Source organism: Astatotilapia calliptera, chromosome 15 (assembly GCF_900246225.1).
Source record: "Astatotilapia calliptera chromosome 15, fAstCal1.2, whole genome shotgun sequence".
NCBI lineage: Eukaryota > Metazoa > Chordata > Actinopteri > Cichliformes > Cichlidae > Astatotilapia > Astatotilapia calliptera.
In genome coordinates, this window is record NC_039316.1 from 25792515 (window position 1) to 25817027 (window position 24513).

The 24513-nt window shown below is 43.4% G+C and overlaps 1 protein-coding gene across 1 annotated transcript; it reads right to left on the reverse strand.

Moving 5' to 3' along the window:
- Positions 1-4982: 4982 nt before the first annotated feature.
- klf11a (Kruppel like factor 11a) lies at positions 4983-12151 on the reverse strand. The gene is made up of 4 exons (XM_026142684.1): positions 11965-12151; positions 7976-8197; positions 6944-7748; positions 4983-6849 (listed from the first exon to the last, which is right to left on the reverse strand). The coding sequence occupies exons 2-4, from the start codon at positions 8162-8164 to the stop codon at positions 6554-6556; spliced, it is 1290 nt and encodes a 429-aa protein (XP_025998469.1). The 5' UTR covers positions 8165-8197; positions 11965-12151; the 3' UTR covers positions 4983-6553.
- Positions 12152-24513: the final 12362 nt, after the last annotated feature.

Sequence of the window (24513 nt, forward strand, 5' to 3'; positions counted from 1 at the left end):
AGGGTGGATTCAAGGGTAGGAACTCCCTCCTCTCTGTGCTCACACTGCTCCATGCTGCTGAATTCACATTCACATCCGCTCACGCTCACTTTCTAAGTTCACCTGCAGAGGAAACACAAATCATTCATGTGCACATCAACTGAAGTCCTCCTTTCCATCATGTGTGTTGTCCAAATATCAGCCAGTTCTTTTCTGCTTCCTCTCAATGTCAGCTGAATGCAGTCAGACACCAGTGCGAGGCAGAGGAAGCTGCCATCAGCTGCTCTACTTCTACTATCAGTCCACTAGATGGAACCATGAAGCTGCAGCCCAGCACACGCAATGCATTCACTGACACACAATGAATCACTGTGGCTGGAAGCTTCAGTCCATTAATATTCAGTCAATTCAAAAAACAATCAGCAGTGTTAAAAGCTTCAGATTTACTGTTAATGAGAAGCTTCTTCCATCCCGCCTCTGAGCTCAGTCAAACCTGCTACCAAACATTACTTTTATTATTGATTAGTCTGCCAGTTTTCTTCTATACTGAATGTTTTTCCATCAAATATCAGTTGGAGGTTCCAGCAGCTGAATTCAGAGTCATCAATATGAAAATATCCAGTTTAGTATCATCAAAACAAATAAATCCATTAAACCCTGCCAGCACATAGCAGTACATTTCCTTCATATGTATAGCAGAATGGAAATTTAATGGCGAGATGTTGTGTTTTTTTCCCCAGCAAATAAAAACACAACACAGTGATCCAAAGTGTGTCTTGAAATGAGAGCTGAACATTTTTGCTCAAACATTACAGAGAAGAAACAAACTTTGAAAGTCAAATGTAGAGACTGATCTAGAAGTCTGTGCAGCCATAATCAGAGCTGATTGAATCCTCTAAATACTGAGGAAAGGAGCTTCAGTGTTTCCTTTATTACCTCCTTTAGTAGAGGAGACACTGAAGGATCCTTTATAGAGGCAGAAGAGGCCATTACATCCCATAATTTATAGCAGTACACCATCAGACCATTCATGGAAAGATTAGGAAAACTGACCAACTGAGTCAGTAAAATTTAGAGTTTGCAGATGACACCACACTCATTGGGCACTTCTCAGTTAGAGATGAGTTTGGCTATAGGAGGGAAATACAACAACCTGGAGCTTCTGCCAAACAGTGGAGATAATGCTGGACTTCAGATTGAAAACAGCCCTTCCAGATCCCATTTTCCCGCTTGCCTGCCAAATGAGTAGCCATTATTTCCCAGTACCTAAAGTGGGAGCATCAACAACAGTTCCCTCATCACGAAGGAAAGCCATGTGTGCAGTAGCCAAAGCTCCCAATCCAGGAGCATCTACCACTGACTGGTCAGCATTCTTTAAATCTTTTCTGTACTTGATGCAGAAAAACACCAGTGTTGAGGCATTTTGAGAGTCATTTTTATATTTGTCATTAGACATGAAAACAAGAAGCCACATCAGAAATATTCTGCTCCAAAGGTTTGTTGTCAGATTTCCATCTGGAGAGGGGTGTTTGGCTTCACCCCTCTCCCTCCAGTGTCTCCTCCCTCCATACCCTTGTTTTGTTTTGCAAATTGAAATATTAAATGTGTCATTTATTGAAGATTTGGGGTTGATTTTAATCTGTTTGGGGGTAAAATAAATCCTCTGAACCCACCTTTTGAAATCATTTGTGGATCACAGTATTTTACTGCTGAATAATATTCCCCCCATGTGTTAAGGTTTACATGGTTTTTGTTCAGGTTTTTAATGTTATGTTTACTTTTCTCCAGCGCCCACTGGTCATTTGCCATAACTGAGCCAGATTAGGCTCATACATATCTGCTCTCAGGGGTAATACTTGTGATTATGTCATAATCGTTTGTTTTATTGTTCTGTAGTGCGTTTAATACCTCACATTACCACATGGCGTCACTGTTTCCCCGCCCACGGCCTCCACCAGACTCCACTGTTTTTTCTTCTATTTTTACTTTATATTTTACTTTGGCTCCAGCCGAATGTCGGTCAGTAAGACAAAGGGGCGGAAACCATTCAACACAGATGACACGCCCCCTCTCACGGGCCAAGTCATGACGACGTGTGCTCCCATTGGTCACACCCCCTCAGCCCCACGTGGTGATTGGATGGCGGTTGCTACCTGGTGGTGTGGGCAGAGAGCGCGGAGCTCGGGTTGTGTAACTCTGCTGTCGTGGAGCAGAAACTTCACACACGGAGGAAACGAAACTGTGAAGCTGGAGAATTAACCTCATTTATCTCCACACAGCGCAACGAAGCCGCCATTTTGCCCAGTGAAGGACTTAAAATCAGGAAAATAAAGAGGACTGGCTGTGATTTATTTAGGAATGCCGCTGACTGAACACGGTGGGCGTTTAAAATGATCCAAAAAGACAAAAAATAACAACAGAACATACGAGTTTCACTTGATATGTGTGAGGCTCATTTTTTATGCATTCCTCTGAATGTATAGGAACAACAATCAGAAAAGTGAGCGTGAATGTTTGCATGTGAATGAAATGTTTCATTTGTAATGTGATATTGGATTGTGAGCATTAGCTAACCTTCACACAGAAGAACCTGTGTTAGTTTAAACAGTTTATTATTTATTAGCAGTAACCTTTATAAATGTCCACAGGGACTCTGGTTATGTGCCATCCACAGGCGTCTTATTGACAGCTACGATGTTTGAAGAATAACACTCTTATTAACGATGTCGAGAAAAAGAACTACTCTACCCACAATCCTAAACTCAAAAAGCAATGTCTCTGATTGGTACAGGGTGCTGTTTCCATGGAAACGTTTAACAGCAAAGTCAAAAAGTGGGCACTGCAGTCAGGAACAAAACGCAGCCCCAAATACAGTTACACACAACAGTAAGTACACAAATTACACACTGTATTTTGTTTTTACTGAAATCAAAAAAATTATCAGAGGTCATTCGTTGGGATGCATTTTGGGATGAGCAGTTCCAATGGTCATTTTTTTTCCCGTCCCTTTCCTTTGTTTTTCTCCTGAGCGCCAAACTTTATACCGGAAATATATAAAAGCATTGACTTTGTGGTGTCCGACTTGTTTTCACATAAAAATAAAAACATTCAACCAAATCTTCTTTTTCGGTCCTGCTTTGAGGGTTTTCTTTGTGTGGTGTTTTCAGAATTACCCTACAGTCACTTTTAAACAGTTGGATATTTCTGACCTGTGGATGAAGCCAGTACTAGCTAGCTTTATGCAACGCTAACCTGGTTATGTCCTTAATGCCAATTAATGCTTTAATTTTTTGTGCCCAAACTATTTTTAAAAAGTATTTTAAACATAACATAACATTTAAATTTGCTATAGCAAGCCTAAAATATATATATTTTATAAGCAATCTTTACTGTTCTATTCTGTTAATCTAATATTACAACATTAAATATTCCTTTAATTTGTGAAAACATGCTGATGTCGTTTATTTTTTACCATTTTAACAGAAACATTACACAAGTGCGAGTTAGCCTAGAACAGGTGCTAATTTTCATGTATTAATGAGGTTTAAAATGTTTAATAGTTCAGCCGATAACTGAGCTTTACAGGAAGACTATTCCTGGGGGGATATAAGTACACACACTTATCTCTCTCATATATGCCAGCTAACATGGAGACTATCCATCCAGCTGTCAGAGAGTGAAGAGATTCACATTCACATTCACAGCTTTGGCCAAGAGTTACCAGTTAACCTAAACCACATGTGTGAGGAAGCTAGAGAACCCACCAAGGAACAGGGAGAACCCCGGCTGGTGCATTCAAAGCCAGGATCTTCCTGCTCTGAGGCCACATCAACTCCTTTATTGTACAGTTTTGTTTTTAAAGCCCACCAGCCATTTTAAAACTCAAGATGGTGGCCATTTTAAAGATGGCTGTCCACTGGCAAATGAAAAAATAATTTTAAATAAGTAAATTAGGCTTACCTTTTAATTGATCTTAATGTCAGATCATAAAATCACATGTTTGTATGTGTAGAAGTTGAATTTAGAGGTCATTTGTTTGTTTGTAAGGGAGGAACGCTTTTTAAGTGGCAGGAAATTTAAAATCCAACTTTTAAATGAGTTCATCAAATGTAAGCAAACACAGACTCTTAGTGTGCAGTTTAGCTCTCAGACATGCTGTGTGACAAAGGCCCAGCTGCTGTGCAACAGGCAGGAAGACGAATGAGAACCTCACTCCGAGATGGGGAAAAGGAGGACAGTTGAGCAAGATGAGAGATTATTTTTAAAGGTAAGCACTGCAGAGCAAGTGACGTGTTAAACTGGAAATGTAAATGTTTTATGTGAACATAAAATACATTTTTTAAAATCAGATATTGGATCTGTACAGGATGTGCAGCTGCTGAATTATGTTAAACATGGTGAAAAACAGATTGAAGTATGGTGATTACATACAGACAGGTCAGTGCAGCTTGTGGTGGAGTTTACACACCAACAAATCAGACATCAGTTTATACTGAGGTCAACAATGCTGATTATTCACTGAATTCACTCACTCGCCTACATGCAAAGAAACATCCAGTATGGGACTTTACTGAAAAGCTACACCCGACCTGAGGGTTCCCCTCCAAAAAAATGGTAAATGGTAAATGGCCTGTATTTATATAGCGCCTTTAAAAATCACGGTGCTTAGACTGGCTCAAGATTTAGAGCGAGATGCTAATCACTCTGAGGTTCCTCAGCTACTGCATCCATCTGAAGAGTCCCTGAGCAAGTTACTGAACCCCAAATACCCCCGGGGCATCCACGTGGATTTAAAATGTGCTGCATGTTTACTGTGGAGTTGGATCAGTAACATGAGCCAGGCTGGAGCAATGTGCTTCACTGCAGCGTTTTAGTTTTGCTTAAAACACAGACGCCAAGTACAAAATTCGACTTTTAGTCAAAAATCACAAAAGTATTGATGAGTAAAGTTTTTCCAGCTGTTGAAATTCTCAGTGAAACAATGACTGCAGACAAACGCAAAAAACAGCTGGTGCCAGCCTCGTGGTAACATTTTATTATAAAAGCCATTTTCTTCACCATCACCGTGGTGTACAGGTAAATGTTCGAAAGAAAAAGAAAAGGATTATTTTAATATAAGCTGTTATTATTAAGAATAACATTTAATAACATGAGGTATTTTTACTGGCTACACTATGGGCCAAATCAAACTATCAAAAACAGCACTTTCCTCAACGAATGTTTATTAAATAATAATAATAATAATAATAATAATAATAATAATATTAACAATGATAATAAGAATAATAATAATAATGTGTAAAGCAAAGATAGTAGGTAGTATCACAGTAATGAATACTGTCCACAGACTCTTAAAATATTAATATCTCGTACTGTGAATAAATGTAGATTGGATTACACATAACACTCATATAGATATCAAGATATTTACAGTATTTACAGTCAGAACAGAAGTGGGCTAAGAAGCATGATACTGAGGCTTTGGCAAACAATAAGAGTGTACACGAGTCGCTAACAGGTCGCTAACGAGTCGCTAAAAAGACGCAGCCGTGATGGTACACGGCGGGGGAGAGAGAGAGAGAGAGAGAGAGAGAGTACAAAAACAAGTGAGATTCAAAAATATTCCAGTGCAACATCGGCTTTGTGTGGATGTCTGTGAGTGAGTAGCAGCCTGGTGCCTTCAGGTCCTCCTCCTCCTGCGGCGGTGTGTTTGTGGATCGTGGGAATAAAATGTCCTGAGAATGGTGGAGAAAGCTTGCCGTCCTCTGCTGATGACGGCTATGTCTACGTTAACAAAAGTAACAGGAAAACGGCGGCACTCAGATCGTTCAACTCTCGGCAGCATGAACATAGAAAAGAACTGGATTCATCTGAGCGCCTCCTCCACTCGAAGGACGGCCTTAAACTCCTGAAGGGACCTGCTCTGCTCTCCTGTCTGCGTCATACATGTGCTGAAACTTCAAACATGGGACCAACAGGGTTTTTGGGTCTTTTTGGGTTTTTTCCTGTCACTTCTGTGACAAGCTGACAGCAGCTAGTGACAGATCTCCTTATATAGAAGAGCAATCACTTCCTGGTAATAAAGGTCCTTCAATTTTTCTCACAGTGAAGCTGATTGGTCGGTTAAGGACAAAACGCCCTCGTTCAATGGCGCCTGTTTCCTGAACTTCCATATACTAATATAGCTTATCTATAATAGTAATATAGTAAATCTACTGTTCTCCCCTCAGCAGGCTTCCAGACCCTGGCCAATGAGAAGCCAGTAAGAACTGAGCCATGGCGTCTTTTTTTTAGAGAGATCATGAATGGATGGCTTATTTTAAACTGCCATTCATGCTAAGCTACCGTTCAGAGCAGGAAGTGAGCAGGACAGGTCCCTGTAAAATGAGTCCAGGTGTGTCTGACCCTGTTCTGAGGTCGTGTAAACGTAGCCGAGTACAAAACATCGTCCTGATGTGGTGGGCGGAGCTGATTGAAACAACCAGTCACAGTCACTCTTTAAGAGTCTGGTCGGTGTTTGGCCCCTCCCCCCGGGGCTCCTGAGATGGCCCTGTGAGTGACACTAGTCTGTTAGTTAGTTGGCAGCAGGAACCAGCACGCCAACGGGAAGTGCCGGTCCTCTGTTCTGACCCTTTGGCAGGGCGCCTTTGCTGAGGTCTCGGGTTTCGCCGGGCCACGATGACGGCCTCTTGGTAGTCATGTGCCGTCGGGCGTGTTTGGTCAGATGGTCGCTGCGCATGAACCGCCGTTCACACACGCTGCAGACAAACTTCTTCTCACCAGTGTGCGTGCGGCGGTGGCGGGAAAGCTCATCGGAGCGGGCGAACCGCTTGTCACAGCCCTCCCAGTGACAGCTAAATGGCTTCTCACCTGTGGAACAAGAGGACACGTAAGTGGTTAGCTCATGTCTATAAGACAGGTGAGTGTCTGTCTGTGGTTCTCCTTCCCCTGAGGTGACTCATACCTGTGTGTGTGCGCAGGTGAGCCTTGAGGTGTGAACTCTTGAAGTAGGTCTTTTTGCACCCAGGGAAGGTGCACACGTAGTCCCGTCTGCGAGAGAAGTCTGCCTGCGAGGTGCCACTGTTCGCTCCTGACGGCATGTAAACAGGAGCTGGGGCGAGTGGGAGGAGCTTGGTGTTGCCCAAGGTCATGACGGTCTGCGGGCCTGGTTGTGGCTGGGGCACGGGTGGCTGTGGCACCACAAACATCACAGTCCCTTGTGGCACGGCGGAGCCCAGCAGCAGCGGCTGGGCGAAGCTGGAAGTGGGAGACTGGGGAAGGATTGGCTTGGGCCCGCCCGGCCCCTGCACCTGAACTGGGGCCTGGACGAAGGCGGAGATCATCCCCGTTCGGCCGTTCACCGGGAAAACCTGGCAGAGCAGCGGTGAGGAAGACAGCGAGTGAGGTGGAGAAGCTGAGGCGGGAGGCGATGGGGGGGTGTCGGGAGTTGGGGGAGGGTCGTCCTTCTCCTCTGGAAGCGTCTGCAGAAGTGGTGGCAGAGGCTGCGTGGAAGTTTCTGACAGCTCGGTGTTGGGCAGAGGAAGGCTGAGGCTGTCAGCGGTGTGGCGGATGACACTGGTGGCCATCGCTCTGCTGGGCGGAGCCACACAGGTTGACTCTGAGTGAGGTGCAAGTGCTGAGGTCTCTGAAGTGACGGCATGGGGGTCACTGTGAAGGGCGGGGGAGGGTAAGTGCGGTTTGGAGGCGATGGTGAGGATGGGGGTTGCAGAGGCCTCGGCGAAGCTTGGACTTTGAGGCGGAGTTATACACTGAGAGAGAAAGCAGGTGTTAGACAGACGGATCCCAAATGCTACGAATTCATTCACAGAAGAAAATTACTTAAAACAAATTAAGTAGTTAACTAAATAATGAAAAACCTAGAAAGAATTTTTTGTGTTACATTTTTATAAATATGGTAACGATGTGTCTGATGAGGTCATTTAGTCATGCGTGTGCATTTAACATTTTCTAACGTTCTGACTGTATTGGTTCTTACCAGCGAGGAGAGGGCGATCAGGTCTTTTGGTGTATCTGTGCCCTCCGAGTGGAGTTGGATAGAGTCACAGGAGTCAGAGGTGGGCGTCAGTGGGCGGGGCTTGTGCGACCTTTGACCCCAGAAGCTCATGCTGACGAGCGCTTCGGCAGCCTCCAGGTCATGGTACTCGACGTACGACTTCTGCTCCATGGCTGCTGCTGTCTGTCTGTCCACACGGCTGACCTGAGAACAGTCAAGAGGTCAAAGGTCAGTTTTAAAAGACTTTAGCATTTCTCGTCACTTTAATCGGATTATTTTCTGTGATTTTAAAGCAAAACTCAGCTCAGAAGCGCAGAATTACGACCAAATGGCGCTGGTGGCCCGGAGAGTGGGGAGCCCGGGTTCGAGTTCGACCCGTGGCTCTTTGCCGCATGTCTGTCTCTGCCCCATTTTTTGTTTTGGGGCGATCGTGGCTCAAGAGTTAGGAGTTCGCCTTGTAATCGGAAGGTTGCAGGTTCGAGCCCCGGCTCGGACAGTCTCGGTCGTTGTGTCCTTGGGCAAGACACTTCACCTGTTGCCTACTGGTGGTGGTCAGAGGGCCCGGTGGCGCCAGTGTCCGGCAGCCTCGCCTCTGTCAGTGCGCCCCAGGGTGGCTGTGGCTACAATGTAGCTTGCCATCACCAGTGTGTGAATGTGTGTGTGAATGGGTGGATGACTGGATATGTAAAGCGCTTTGGGGTCCTTAGGGACTAGTAAAGCGCTATATAAATACAGGCCATTTACCATTTTGAATGCTGCTGGAGCCTCTGCTGGATGTTAGAGGTACTGCAGTTTTTGGCACATTCAGCTACACTCTACCCTAAAAGCTAGAGCCTGAGTGTGTTTAAACCTGATTCAAAATATAAAAGTAAAAATTTAAAACACAGGAAACATGAACAAAGTTCCCAGACGTTTGTTAGGTTGTTATTTATGAGTCTCTGCAGCAATATTATGATGATGGAGTAAAAGTAACCTTATTTTATTATCACAAGTCAAGGATCATTTGATTACACTCCGCCCACCTCCGCATGGATCAATAGCCGGTTGCTATTCGTTTCTTAAGTGATGACGTATGAACCCTGCTTCCGGGTTCAAACTGCTGTGTGTTTATTAAGCTGTTGTCTTTTTAACATATTTTAATGTTTTGTATCTTGTTCTATTTAATATGAACAAGACCCAAAAATGGTCAGTAATCACTGTCGGTCTCTGGGTTTTTATTACCACTGTGGCAACTTTTAAACATGGAAGCTAGCGAGCTAACTCCCTGCTAACTTCAAACTCTGTTAAACTTCATAAATTCAGTTTTCATGGATGCCCGGATGTTAAATGTAATTGTTACACCTGGTAAAGAAACCACACTGACCATTTTATTGAACATGAAAGAATTTAGACAGTTTTTAACTCTCAGTTATGCCACAGTGTTCATTTGACTTTGGGACCTGAAGCAAAGTTTGGACCCGGAAATGGCTAATAACATCAGACTTAAAGACTGAATTTGGTGGGAGTTTCCAAACATATGTTGCCAACAGGGAAGTTGCAGAGTGTCCTCTCGTGGACAAGTAATCGTTTCTCCCGTGTCTTCCTTACTTTGATTTATTTTTCGGCTGTTATACATTCTGATAATGATATATTGGGAAATAGCCAATATCAGCTTCACAGGTATATCAGTCATGCTCCAATCAAAGCCCACTTTCATCTGACTGGACTGCTTCTGGAAACCTAAAGAGGGGCATGGGTAGAGACATGGGCAGAGGGTAGTTCAGCCACAACCAGCTGCTTCTTCTGGTCTCATCGAAGTTTCTGTTGGGCTTTAGCTACACAGGCAACTTCTGGAAGCTAATTGAGGGTGATGGCAAGCAGGCAGTGGACCGTCTTCTTTCTCCCATATGACTTAAACGCACTGTTAGTGCTCACTATCCTATAAACTGTTGAGCGTCTGCCTCACAGCCCAGCTTCTTTTTCTTTCTTTCTTCCTCTTACTCCACGGATAAAGCCAAACACCTCCCATCTAATGACCAATGATGTCACAGTTTTCCCACCTCCGGCTGAGCTGCATCTACCACATCAGGAAATAAATGAATTAATTAAAGGGGCGAGAACTGTAGATGGGAGGTGACTCGGGGACAAAGGGCTCCTGGCTGCTTGGCTGGCATCTGCTTAGCAGCACGTACAGGAAGGGAGGAAGAGGGGGAGGAGGGCAAGCGAGGGGCGAGAGATAACGATGTAAACAGAGAGAACAGGCGGAGGGGGGGGGGGGGATATAGTGGGTACACCCAACCTCTCACCCTGCCTGACGGGGAACCTCACTGCACCCAGAATAGATTGCGGGAGGTGCTAACAAAAATAGGAGAAAAAAACAAAACAAAACAAAAAACCCCCATCATGAACAAGCCCCGCCCACTCCTCCTCCCACACTGACATGAACCAACTCTCCCTGTGAGAGAGAGAGCTAGAGAGAGGAAGCTCCTGACAGGAAGTATAGTTGGACAAAACAATCCGTTTCAACACAAACACACACAGACCCCGCACTCTGATTCCCCACGACCACAAAAACACACCACACCTATTGACAGAGAAACAACAAGGTTTACTCATAAATGAACGCCGCTCGCTGCCTTTAATGTGCTAATAATCAACTGGGCTCCACGATTAATAACACCTGTTCCCCGACACACTCACACCTGATTGAGAAGCTTGGGATGCATTTATTGCTCCAGACACACTTTCTGTTTTTAATTCTGAGATCTTTTTTTCTGCGTGACTCGGATTGATTCCTGGTGTGTTGTCAGGTTTCTCTTCCTCTGCATTTTCTTTGTGTTCAGTGCAGATTTCTGGGATGAAACTGAGGCTGAGTCTGATTCACACAGTCAAATCGCAGGAAAATCAGAGACGCCACATTAGGATTTATTTTATGGAAAATAACTTTAACTGGTTTTTAGAACAAAAACACAGAATTTTACACGTCAGCTTCAGGTGCAAATATTTGCTTTACACTGTTTAAACAGGTAAAACATGCACTCATGAAAACGTGATTATTTTAAATCAGCAGTAATGAAGCAGGCGTTTCCTATTAGAGCCAAATGCAAATCAAAATGAATGTAAATGATTTTAACATTTTATTGAGTCAGTGACAGTGAAACCGATCTTTAATTACTACAGTGAGCTCAGACCAAAGAATCTAAATTCATGAGAGTCATCAAATTAATAATAGATTATTTTGCTCAACAGGTTTACAATTAATGGATTAATTGTTTAGTCAAACCAAAGAAAATATCATCTGATCATTGTCAAAATAATTAATTTACAGTCACATTAAGAGGATGAAAATCAATTTAACTGTTTAGCCAAAATATTAAAGGAAATGAAAAATTTGCATGATCAACATCAAAATAATCAAATTAATGTCATGTTTAATAAAGAAAAACAAACTGGCACACGAGAGACTGAAACACACTTGCAAAAACAAACTTAGACAAAAAAAAATGTACTAAAAAATTTAAAATCGGATTAATCAATTAATCTGTGTTAGAGAACATGCCAGGTGAAACTCAAACTACTGGCTTCACTGTCACAAGCCAAAGAAACAAACTGAACACAACGACGCTGAGAGCCGCTCGAAAATATCAAAATCAATCAAATCAGTCAATCCTGTCCGGCTAATTAATCGACGACACGGAACCGAAAGCATCAACTGTACCAAAACATCTGTAAAGTTTCTGCAGCGGTGAGCGATGCACTGCAGGGATGCAACTGTTGGTACTGCTCACGCGCGCGCGCACACACAGGAGTGACTGGGTTCACTGTGACCTCAGATAAACCAGCAGACAGCGCCAACACAGCCCAGCCGAGCCGAGCCGAAACAACCCGACCGGGGCTGCAGAACCGCTCCGTCCCCGGACCCCGAACCCGGAGGTTCTGGAGCCCCGGGCGGTACCGCACAGTTCTAACATTCCAAGTTTCTGGAAACTGACCTGACAGCAGCGAGGCTGAGTTGACGAAGAGAAAGAGCGGACGGAGGAGTGGAGAAAGGGTCGGCGGCAACTCCGTGTACAGCTACTGGAGCTTCAGTCGGAGCGCTGAGCCGCTGCCAGCAGACTGGCTTCAGCTGAGAGCACCGGAAAAAAAACAAAAAACACAGAAACGAAATTCAGAGCGGTCTGGCGGGTGGTAACACGCAGCCAATCAAAGTCAAAGGTGTAGCGGGCCGCGGCCAATCACGGGCGAGGCGGTGCGTGATCGCTACGTGAGCGTCACGCGATTGGCCCGCGGCGGGGTGCGTGGCTGTCGGGGGGCGTGGCCGCGGAGTCAGCGGTGTCAGAGTAAACCCGGTGAACCCAGCGGCGCGCTCGAACTGGGGGAAAGGTTGGGAGGCGCGAGGCGGGACCGCGGGGACGCGCGCGACAGGCATGTAAACTGCAGATGGAGTGAAAAAGGAACAAAAAAGGACAGGTGAAAGCAGGTAAAACCGAGGAAAACACACTGCAGACACACGGCCACACCAGAAACACCGCGTCACCGGCATGTTTTTAAACGTTTACGGTTAAAATCATGGTAAAACGTTAGTAAATACACTGAGTGTGGAGCGTGTTGACTGTCTCAGCCTCTCTAAATATGGAGTATCATTAAGAAATACCTGTTTATTCACACTCATTTACCTAAAATACAACAGTTATGGTGCATTTACACTATTCTATATTTAACTGAAAACTCAGAATCTTATTTTTGAGTGTTTTTAATGAGGTCTTTTCTGTCAAACACAGGCACATTTACTTTCACATGTTTTCTATTAGGAATTAATTTGTGTATATACATACATATTCTTTGAATCGTGATCATGTAAAACAGAAATAGATTTTAAAAATGCTTTCTTATGATTTAATGTCAGAAATGAGACACACTGCTAAGACAAAAAAATAATTTTACTGGTGACATGATAGAAACAGCTTGACATTACTGACATTTTGCTGTCAATACAGAAAGGATTAGACACAGGTGTATTTCTGGAGAAAAAAATTTAAATTTTGGGTTTGTGGAAAAGTTGAAGCTTTAGTGGCTGAAATGACAAATGCATGTGAACATAATCTTAAAAAGTGAAAAACACTGACGACGTGAGCAGATTTTCCTTCTTTAGTGAAGCTGGTGTGGCGTGGCTGTGATGTGCTCACTGTTTCATGCTGCAGCAGGGACATGTAAACACTTTCTCTTCACTGCAGAGCTGAAACTACACAATCTCGTCTTCTTCTCCCTCCTCTTCCTCACGTGCGCGCGGAGCCTCAGACATGTGCACGTTAAATTCACAGAAACGAGACAAAGAAACAAAGCGGCGGCTCTGGAGGCCTCACCATCGTCTCTTATTGTCTTCTTCCTGTAACATTTCTCTCCTCGCTCTCGTGAGCCCTCCTCCTCGCCCCCTCCCCGCAGGGCTGATGAACCCGGGGACTCCTATGCGGCGAGGTTGTAAACAGCCTCTCCAATAAAGAATTTCAGGGCGGGGCTAAAAGGCAGCACCCACTGCCTCCTCTTCCTCCCTCCTTTGTTGTCGCTGCAGGTTAACCCTTTAAGCAGCCGCATCATTATCATCACCGCAGTCGTCATCGTTCTGACACGTGTGGTGGAAGTGATGACATCCTGTCTAAGTCAGACAAAGATGCACCTTCAGCTTCACCTGCTGCCTCACAGCACCTTCAGGTCGGCGGTGGCGGCTCAAACACATCCTGGATGTCAGAGAAGCTGCAGAGATGAAAGTGGAACAGAGGCAGCAGGCCGGGGTGATGTGAGTTCATTTTCAACTCCAAGTTCAGTGAGGTTGTGAAGTAAAAAAAGAGAAAAAAGGGGGAAGGAGGGGGGAGAAAAACACAGGCGGGCGATCCGTCCATAAAAAACGGTTTCCAGGCAGAAAACAGTCGCAGGCTTGTGCAGTAGGAGGCTGAGCTCAGCTGTTTGCAGCATGAAGTCAGAGTGCAGAAACCACAGCGCGCGCTCAGTGAGCCATGTCCCAGCTCTGCAGCAGGAAACTCACCTGGACCTCACCTGAACCTCAGCGCTAAGCCTAGAGACACAAGTCTAGAGACACAAAGGAGAATCTGTCTTCAGGGTGACGGCACCCTCAAACCTCCTCAAATTTAAAAACTCTCCAAACTCAAGAGAGGAGGTACAGAGGTAGAGGTGCAGAGATTTTCAAGTATTCAAGGACACGTTTTCACTTTACTGATTATAATTCATAGAAACACTGAGAGTCTGAATCATGACATCACACACATGTAATAAATCTTTGCATTTTTAGTGACCATGGTTCACTAAAGTGAGTCAGTCCTATGTTAAAATTTTACAGCAGAAATAAACATGTTTACAGCCTGATACACCAACTGTTTAGTCTCTGTAAGTAATTTCCTTCTTCATAAAACTGCCGTTAAACTTTAGTTACAGAATAAAGAGAAAGCAAAAGAGAGGAATAAGCAAAAAAAGGGTATCACTATATACAGGTGGCACAGTTTTATATACTGAAGACAAAGGAGACCAACAGTTTATCTTCATATCAGAAGTCAGAGACAAATATCACAATTGGCTTCAGTTTGCATTATTAGGGAAGTGGCTTCTTTGACTGACAGGTGGCACGTAGCTGCTAGCTGTCTGCCATCTTCACCCTGAACTGGACCTCGGGACCGTGTTTGTGCTGTTGGAGTGTTTTAAAGCATTTTTCCTGACATTAAAAATGCTCCATGTCATTGGTCATTTTTAATGACCTGGCTGCTGTGAGGTTGCTGTACTAACAAACCGTCTGAGCAGTAAAATTCTAGGATTTCATCTCTAAAGTGATGTCCTGTAAACACAAGACTTTTCTGCAACAATAAAGAGTAACATGAATACAAGTATAATGTTCTTACAACAGAAATGTAAAGTACTTTGTTTTCACATACCTGTGAAGAGAGTAAAGTTTTTTTTAATATATAAAATCTTTTCTAGAAGCAACTCTGAACATGTGAACCTTCTGGAGTGAAAATTTGCGATAACGATATAACTGATGATATAATTGACACTAGACAAAATACTTTACAGCTCCACAACTTTATTAGTGCAAAAAAAAAGAAAATCAATGTATTTTCACTTAAACAAGCAGCTGTTTTTTTTATGTGCATTAAAGTTATATAAAAATGTAACAGTGCAAATACAAATTCCTTGCTGGCAGTTTAACCAAAAGGCATTTCCAGTGGAAATTGGCCAACATATCCTCGGCATAAAAACATAGAAACAGCTTGACATCACTGACATGTTGCTGTCAATACAGAAAGGATTAGACGCACGTGTATTTCTGGAGAAAAAAAAAAAATTTGGGTTTTGTGGAAAAGTTGAAGCTTTAGTGGCTGAAATGACAAATGCATGTGAACATAATCTTAAAAAGTGAAAAACACTGATGACGTGAGCAGATTTTAGCTGCTTTTTATGTGCATTAAAGTCATATAAAAATTTAACAGTGCAAATGCAAATTCCTTGCTGACAGTTTAACCAAAAGGCATTTCCAGTGGAAATTGGCCGACATATCCTCGGCATAACCATGTAAAATATCCACAAATAGAGCCGTAATGCTCTGACAATCCATCAAGCGGTGCGGGTTCGTAGCAAAGTCGTACTAAAGCATTTGACAGATTTTTGAGTGCCGTGTACGACATAAAATTGTTTCGAGGTCAGTAAACACAACCAGAATTCATACATAGGGCACACGGGATTATAAGGGGCGCTGTCGATTTTCAGAAAAACCAATTCTTCAGTTTCATTCAACGATCCGCTTTCGCCCTTCTCATTCTCCGTCGCCGCCATGCTTTTTCCGCCATGTGCGTATGAAAACAAAGGCACTGCGCATGCGCGTTTTGCCCATATTCTATCGCGATATTTCATTTTCTTATCGTTGCCCAACATTACACCGCTATTACCGTGAACAGTATGATATGGCCCAGCCCTAGACTCAGTCTCCATGTCGGTTACAGTTTGTGAACAGCAGGTAGAAATCCTCGGCTCCACGGGAGCAGGGGTGCACATTACTGCAAGGTCAAAGGTCATTCCTCCTCCCAGACTTCCAAGAATTACAGCCCCCCATGGCAATGTTCCTACAGTCTTTAATGGGCGTCCACTGCCCGGCTCAGGTGTGTCAGACTGTTTGTGTTCGCACATGAGCTGACCTCCAACCAAACCTGACCCAAACAAACCAAGCTCAGCGGGTTTCGTCTGGTTTATTTAACCACTGACAGCTGCTCATAGGTTAGGATAGTTAGTTTAAGGCTGGAGATCCACTCGACTCACACAGTGATGAGTTTAAAGAGCTTTGATGAAAAACTAAAACTACAACTCTGAGACCAACAAAACAGCAGCAGGGTTTGTGTTCAGCCGCTGCGAGCAGGTGAATGCTGACTACAAGAAGGTCAACACAGTCAGTGTTCAGCCCACTGCATCTGTTGCAGACGAGCTTAACAACTTCTATGCTCGTTTTGACGCAGACAACAGAGAGCAGATCCTCTACCCTCAGGAGGACAGTGAGGCTGCAACTTTAACTCTGAAAACAGAAGCTGTGAGATGGACCTTTAAAAAGGTAAATCCTCACAAAGCTCCAGGACCAGACGGCATCCCAGGCCGACTACTCAGAGTGTGTGCAAACGAGCTGGCAGAGGTGTTCACCAACATCTTCAACCTCTCCCTGAGGCAGTCAGTGGTCCCCACGTCCCTCAAAGCATCCACCATCATTCCCGTTCCCAAAAAATCAGTGGTCTCCTGTCTGAATGACTACCGTCCTGTTGCACTGACATCCGTCATCATGAAGTGCCTGGAGCGGCTGGTCAAAGGTCACATCTGCTCCTCCCTCCCTGACACACTGGACCCTCTTCAGTTTGCCTATCGGACAAACAGAGCCACAGAGGATGCCATCGCCCTGGCAACGCACACCACCCTCACTCACCTGGAGAAAGGGAACACATATGCAAGGATGCTCTTCATCGACTACAGCTCGGCATTTAACACCATCATCCCCTTGAAACTTGCCACGAAGCTCGTCGACCTTGGGCTGGGAACACCGATCTGCAGATAGATTCTAAACTTCCTCACAAACAGGCCCCAGGTGGTGAGAGTTGGTAAGCACACGTCCTCATCACTCATCCTAAACACAGGTACGCCACAGGGTTGTGTGCTTAGCCCCCTCCTATATTTCCTGTTCACACACGACTGTGTTGCTAAACACGACTCCAACATCATCATCAAGTTTGCGGATGACACAACCATCATAGGCCTCATCACAGACAATGATGAGACGGCCTATAGAGAGGAGGTGATGGCACTGTACAAGTGGTGTCTGGAAAATAACCTGACTCTCAACATCAGCAAAACTAGAGAGATGATAGTGGACTACCGGAAACGACCAGTCAGAGAACACCAGCCCAGCCACATCAACGGTGTCAAGGTCGAAAGGGTCAGCAGCTTCAAATTCCTTGGAGTCAACATCACTGGGGACTTCTCCTGGACCCTTCACACAGACACTGCTATCAGGAAAGCTCGCCAGCGGTTTTACTTCCTGAGGAGGCTGAGGAAGTTTAGCATGAATGCCAACATCACCTCAAATTTTTACAGGTGTGCAATTGAGAGCTTGCTGACGAGCTGCATCACAGTTTGGTACGGAAGCTGCTCTGCCAGCAGCCGTGAAGGCAGCAGAGCACATCACTGGTACGAGGCTTCCTGCCATTCAGGACATTTATCTCCAGCGATGCCTCCGTAAAGCACACAGCATCATCAAGGACCACAGCCACCCAGCACATCAGCTGTTCTCCTTGTTACCATCTGGCAGACGTTACAGGAGCCTGTCTGCTCGGACTACAAGACTTAAAAACAGTTTTTACCACCAAGCCATACGACACCTCAACCACAACACTTAAACACACACAACACAGTACTCAGAAGCTACCCTGCAGCTTCATGAGTACTCTGTTTAATCTGTACTGGTCACTTCACTTTATTGTTATTGATATTTATATTTCTGCTGCTCATTCCTGTGCAATATCCCATCTGCCCTCCCGTCATATTTCTTTTCAAGATTTTCTTATTTAATCACTAGTGTACATATATTTATATTTATAGATACATATATATTTAGTCATCTTTTCTCTTTTACCATGTCTCTCTAATATTTTGCTCCTTACTATTTTTTTTATTATTTTATTTTATTTTATTTTATTATATTTTCTCCTACTGTATCATGCTGCTGAGTGACTGCTGCTTGTCAAACACATTTCATTGCAATGTTGACCCTGTGCTAACTTGCATATGACAAATAAAACTGAAAACTGAAACTGAATGCTGCTGAAGGTGACTGCCTGCAGCAGAAAACGGCTCCAAGTTTATTTCTAAGGTTAGTTCTGAGCCCGTTCCTGAGTTAAGCTCCTGACCAGTGACCAGTGTTGGCGTGCCGTCAGCTGACGTGGTCTCTGTCACACATTAAAGTGAACTGATTAAAGTTGTTTCTTTACTTTTCCAACACACCTGGCCTCCTCTGACTGGCTGTGGCTGCTCTGATTGGTCAGAACCGCCTCAGTATACAGGGAGTGCAGAATTATTAGGCAAATGAGTATTTTGTCCACATCATCCTCTTCATGCATGTTGTCTTACTCCAAGCTGTATAGGCTCGAAAGCCTACTACCAATTAAGCATATTAGGTGATGTGCATCTCTGTAATGAGAAGGGGTGTGGTCTAATGACATCAACACCCTATATCAGGTGTGCATAATTATTAGGCGACGTCCTTTCCTTTGGCAAAATGGGTCAAAAGAAGGACTTGACAGGCTCAGAAAAGTCAAAAATAGTGAGATATCTTGCAGAGGGATGCAGCAGTCTCAAAATTGCAAAGCTTCTGAAGTGTGATCATCGAACAATCAAGCGTTTCATTCAAAATAGTCAACAGGGTCGCAAGAAGCGTGTGGAAAAACCAAGGCGCCAAATAACTGCCCATGAACTGAGAAAAGTCAAGCGTGCAGCTGCCAAGATGCCACTTGCCACCAGTTTGGCCATATTTCAGAGCTGCAACATCACTGGAGTGCCCAAAAGCACAAGGAGTGCAATACTCAGAGACATGGCCAAGGTAAGAAAGGCTGAAAGACGACCACCACTGAACAAGACACACAAGCTGAAACGTCAAGACTGGGCCAAGAAATATCTCAAGACTGGTTTTTCTAAGGTTTTATGGACTGATGAAATGAGAGCGAGTCTTGATGGGCCAGATGGATGTGCCCGTGGCTGGATTGGTAAAGGGCAGAGAGCTCCAGTCCGACTCAGACGCCAGCAAGGTGGAGGTGGAGTACTGGTTTGGGCTGGTATCATCAAAGATGAGCTTGTGGGGCCTTTTCGGGTTGAGGATGGAGTCAAGCTCAACTCCCAGTCCTACTGCCAGTTTTTGGAAGACACCTTCTTCAAGCAGTGGTACAGGAAGAAGTCTGCATCCTTCAAGAAAAACATGATTTTCATGCAGGACAATGCTCCATCACACGCGTCCAAGTACTCCACAGCGTGGCTGGCAAGAAAGGGTATAAAAGAAGAAAAACTAATGACATGGCCTCCTTGTTCACCTGATCTGAACCCCATTGAGAACCTGTGGTCCATCATCAAATGTGAGATTTACAAGGAGGGAAAACAGTACACCTCTCTGAACAGTGTCTGGGAGGCTGTGGTTGCTGCTGCACGCAATGTTGATGGTGAACAGATCAAAACACTGACAGAATCCATGGATGGCAGGCTTTTGAGTGTCCTTGCAAAGAAAGGTGGCTATATTGGTCGCTGATTTGTTTTTGTTTTGTTTTTGAATGTCAGAAATGTATATTTGTGAATGTGGAGATGTTATATTGGTTTCAATGGTAAAAATAAAAAATTGAAATGGGTATATATTTGTTTTTTGTTAAGTTGCCTAATAATTATGCACAGTAATAGTCACCTGCACACACAGATATCCCCCTAAAATAGCTAAAACTAAAAACTAACTAAAAACTACTTCCAGAAACATTCAGCTTTGATATTAATGAGTTTTTTGGGTTCATTGAGAACATGGTTGTTGTTCAATAATAAAATTATTCCTCACAAATACAACTTGCCTAATAATTCTGCACTCCCTGTAGTTTTGCAGTAGTCTGAAACACGTCTGCAGGTTTCAGTTGTGCAGTCAGACCAGCTGACCTCATCGACCAGCGACACACCCAGCCCTATTAAACATGTGTGAGGGAGAGGAAGGAGGGGGTGGGTGGGGTCACTCAAATGTAGGTCAAACTCCATCCGTCATCCTGTACAAGGCGGGCGGCGCACCAAACGCCCTCAACACATACACTGTACAAATGTTTTCTTTTTCTGTGGTGCTGCAGAGGGGGAAACAGAGGCTCAGAGCAGGGGCCGGACCGAGGGCTCTCAGAGACCCCTGTTTTCCTTCCCTCCTTCTCTTACTTTGTTTCCTTCTCCTGGCCTTCTTCACTTCGTCCTCCACGGTCAGTTCATCAGTTTTTATTTTTTTGCTTTAGCTGAGTCAGTTGATTCCAGGCCAGTGTAAACAAACATTTCCTGTGTCGCTCATTTCCTGTTTGGCCACTTTAATGACGCCTGGTGGATGGTCCTGGTGTGTGACAGAGGGAACAGCAGAGCAGACATCAAACTGCAGACGCATCATCACAACAACGCTCACAAGAACCGGGTTTAATCCTCAGAACTTTACACTGAACTTAAATGTTTTCATATTTGAAGCTCCAACTGTGATTAAAATAGGAATAAAGACAGAAACGAGGGAATCAGATGGACAAAAACAACCCCTCTGATTCTGTTTTTACAGTTTAAGTTTTGAAATGAAACTGTATTTCCTGTTTTCCTCTCAGACGTGCTTTAGTCTTTAGTCTTCATGCAGCAGCATTAAGTTTTGTTTTTTTTTTTTGTCGGGATTAAAACTGAGGATAGAGTCTGAGCTTCAGAGCAAATCAAAAATACATCAAACCTTTAAGGCTTTAAGGAAGAAATTTCATTTATCTACGTTTTAATACGGACATTAAACAGGTAAAAACATTCCACAGAATATGAGTGTTTGTATTTGTTCTTGTGTCACTTTCAGTTTTGGGTCTGAATATTTGAGTTTCTGCTACATTAAAAAAAAAAGTGTTTCAAGCTTCTTTCTCTGACAGTTTGTGATGAAGTTTTGGTTTAATCTCTGCGTCCAGCAGAATAGAATCAAAGTCTGTGACTCTGAAGAAGAACCTGAATTTCTTCTTTGATTTCAGTCTTTTTTTAAACAATGTTTTTAAAATATGCGACACAAACATTAAGTTTTTCTTGGTTTTAATTTAATCTGATTTAAATTCTTTACAGCAAACAGACATTTTCCTTTTTTTCTGAACAAAATTTAAATCTGCACTTTACTGAAATAAACCCTGAAATTATTCATTTCTTTGGAGCACCAGAATGAAAGAAAAAATGTTTGAATTTCTTTGAAGTCAGTGGTTTTTAAATAAAATCTTCTCATTTAAATCTGACACACTGAGACGTTTAAGGTCAACTGGTTTTTGTTTGGAAATCAGTATCAATAATTCAGAAAAAAAGATGTTTGTAGTTTTGAGAAGAATCTTTTCCTGATTAAAAAAATAATAATTCTACTTTTGGGGAAATTAACGAAATATGGATGGTATATTCTGACCTGCAGTCTGATTTATTAGTTTATCGATCACTGATAGATCTATCCTACCTCAAGTTTTATCCTCTGAGAGTCAAACTTTCTGCTTCTGTGCAGTTCACGTTCACCAACCTTAAACACAGCAGAAACAAAGTGCAGACGTAGTCGATAAAGTTTTACTGACATGAGAACAAACAGATTATTATTTCATGAGGTAAAAATGGCTTAAAAGTCTAGGTTGAAACTCAGTCTGAGAATTTCATGTCCTCTGATTTTTAATTTCTAAGTTTGTTTAAATAGGGGTCAGATGACAGAGATCCTTTGCAAAGAGCCAAGTTTCTTTCCAGGAACTGTGGAGTGAAATCTGGACTTCTTCCAGATGTTTAGTTTGTGATGGCAGGGGAGTTGATGTGTTTAAGGTCCACGCGGAGTTGGCTCTTTGAGCGCTGAACTCACAGTTTTCAACAGGAAGTGTGGTTTTTTTGAAAGTTTTTTTTTTTTTTTAAAAGCTGCAAAAACACAAGCTAACAGTCAGCACACAGAACTGAGCCGAGAGAGCTCATCTGTTTCCTGAGGATTATTTGAATATTATTAGAGGTTAAAAAGACAGACCTGAAGCCTCTCCAGTTAAAAGATTAATGCAGTAGTCAGTTATTTAAACTACTCGTTTAGTGTGACTTCTTATTTTCTGAATCTACAGCAATGGTGATGGCACGCTGCAGGTTAGTACTTGAGTAAATGAACGATTTCAAACTCAACCGGGAAAAAACAACCTGAGACTTCTGAGGCTGAAACAACAACAACCTTGCAGTACCCAATACACTCCCATGTTAAAACTTCACAGCAGAAATAAACATGTTTACAGCCTGATACACAAATTGGTTGTTCTCTACAGAGAATTTCCCCCTTCATAACACCCATTTTAAACTTTTGCTACAGAATAAAGAGGAAGTAAAAGAATAACCAGAAGGGTGTCACTATATGCAGATTACATAATTTTACACATTGAAGAACAGAGTCTAACAGTTTGTTTGGGTTCATATCAGAAGTAAGATACAGATATCACAACCTGTTTAAATTGTATTAAGGCTTAAAGTTTGCATTATTAGGGGTGTGGCCTTTTTGACTGACCGGTGAATGACAAAACACAGGTGCCAGTAGCTGCTAGCTGTCTGCTAGCAGATACCTCAGCTAATTAGAGTCCCTGAACTGGACCTGTGGGCTATGTTTGTGCTGTTGGGGCACTTTTTAATGATCTCACTAATAACATGGATGCTGTGCAATCTCATCCAAATATGGTGAGCACTGGAAACAAAATGGCATCAAAATGAAATTTAAAAAAAAAAAAAAAAAAGACTGAGGATTGGGAAAAACCAAAAGGTGATGTGACAGAAGCGAGCTCTGTCTTATACACGATGGTTACGATCATGCGTTTAGAAAGAAACAAAGCTTCTATTTTGTCAGATGCTTGGAGCTGGTGACCAGGCTCCTTGTAGACATTTTTGTACATCGTCTGCTGCGCCAACCAATACAGGAAGTACTACTCACAAAGTACTGAAGCTGAGATGAACCAGCAGGCCTTGAATGCAGTACGATGGCGTTTATGGCACACAGAGAAATTCAATAAAACATTTACAGCTCAGAGTTCATCTAAGGACTCGATGCCAGTGTCAACCAACTGTAAGTGAATGCAACACAAAGCTTCTTTGATGGCTACTCTCTGTAGTATCACCATGGCAACCTGCCCAACACTGTAATGTTACCCTAGCAACAGCTGTGGTAAATGAAGGTGGACAAACAACTGGTGAAAACAAATGAATGAAGTTAAAAATGAAGCATGAGATGCTGATGTTACTTTATTGTATTTGATTCTACTTTCATTTTATTTTTGTTTTCTGATTAACTCAAATGACCTGCAGAGGAGAGGCCATAGCAGCAGCGACTCGATGGAGCGAGCACACCTGAAGTCAAACAGTTGGCTCAGGTTGCCTCAGACGTCTTCTAACTTGGATGTCTTTACATCGTTTTAGAAACCAGCTGCAGCACATCATCAGAGAATTGCTATCCCAGAAAGAGCTGAGGAGAGCCCCAGATGAGGGGTCACTCAGCAGCCGCGGAGCAGAAGCCAGGGGGGGGTTGCAGTGACGCGCCCGTGAGCTCCGTCGGCAGGCAGCTGTGCCTGTGACCGAGCCCCAGGCCGAGAGGCTGACAGCACCCCACCCCCGAAGTGGCCCGAGTGAGCCCCAGGCTCCAGGCCCCGACAAGCAGCCACCAAGGAGTGAGCCGGTGTGTACCTGGACACCCATCCCCGGACACACTGTAATATCCTTTATCTATCCAGGTGAATGTCTCATTGAGATTTAAAACTTTTCCAGTGGCCATCATGGCAGCAAAAGTTACAAGACATAACAAGTAAAAAACAAATACATTTATATGTAAAAACATCATTAAGAGCGACATTAAAAACAGTCACACTGACTAGAAGAGTTATTCTCTCTTTAAAATGGACTTAAACTCCATTTTGTTCCTTCTGTAGATAATTCCAAGAAACAGGCACAGCGTATTTCAAAGTCTCTTTTCCTATGTTCTGTTTTGATTTTAAGAAAAAAAAAAAATCATTTGTATGACGTTGTGAGAGTGAAGACTATATTGGTTGTGGTTTTTACACATATAAACACAAAGATAAGTTATGAGCTAAACCTGCACAATTCAGGGGTTTATAGTAAGAAAACATTACAAAAGGTCACGTGTTGGCCACAGTTTCTTCTTCTGCAGGTGGAAACCAGAGGTGAGCAGTTCCGCTTCCTCAGGACTGACACAAGTAACAGACCAGAGTAAGACCTGAAACACTGCTTCA

Excerpts from the sequence above, each read along its gene's own strand:
- klf11a (XM_026142684.1), bottom strand. The coding sequence starts at position 8,164 with ATGGAGCAGAAGTCGTACGTCGAGTACCATGACCTGGAGGCTGCCGAA. Across the intron at positions 7,749-7,975 it reads TGATCGCCCTCTCCTCGCTG|TGTATAACTCCGCCTCAAAG; the intron begins GTAAGAACCAAT and ends TTTCTCTCTCAG. Across the intron at positions 6,850-6,943 it reads TCACCTGCGCACACACACAG|GTGAGAAGCCATTTAGCTGT; the intron begins GTATGAGTCACC and ends CTTGTTCCACAG.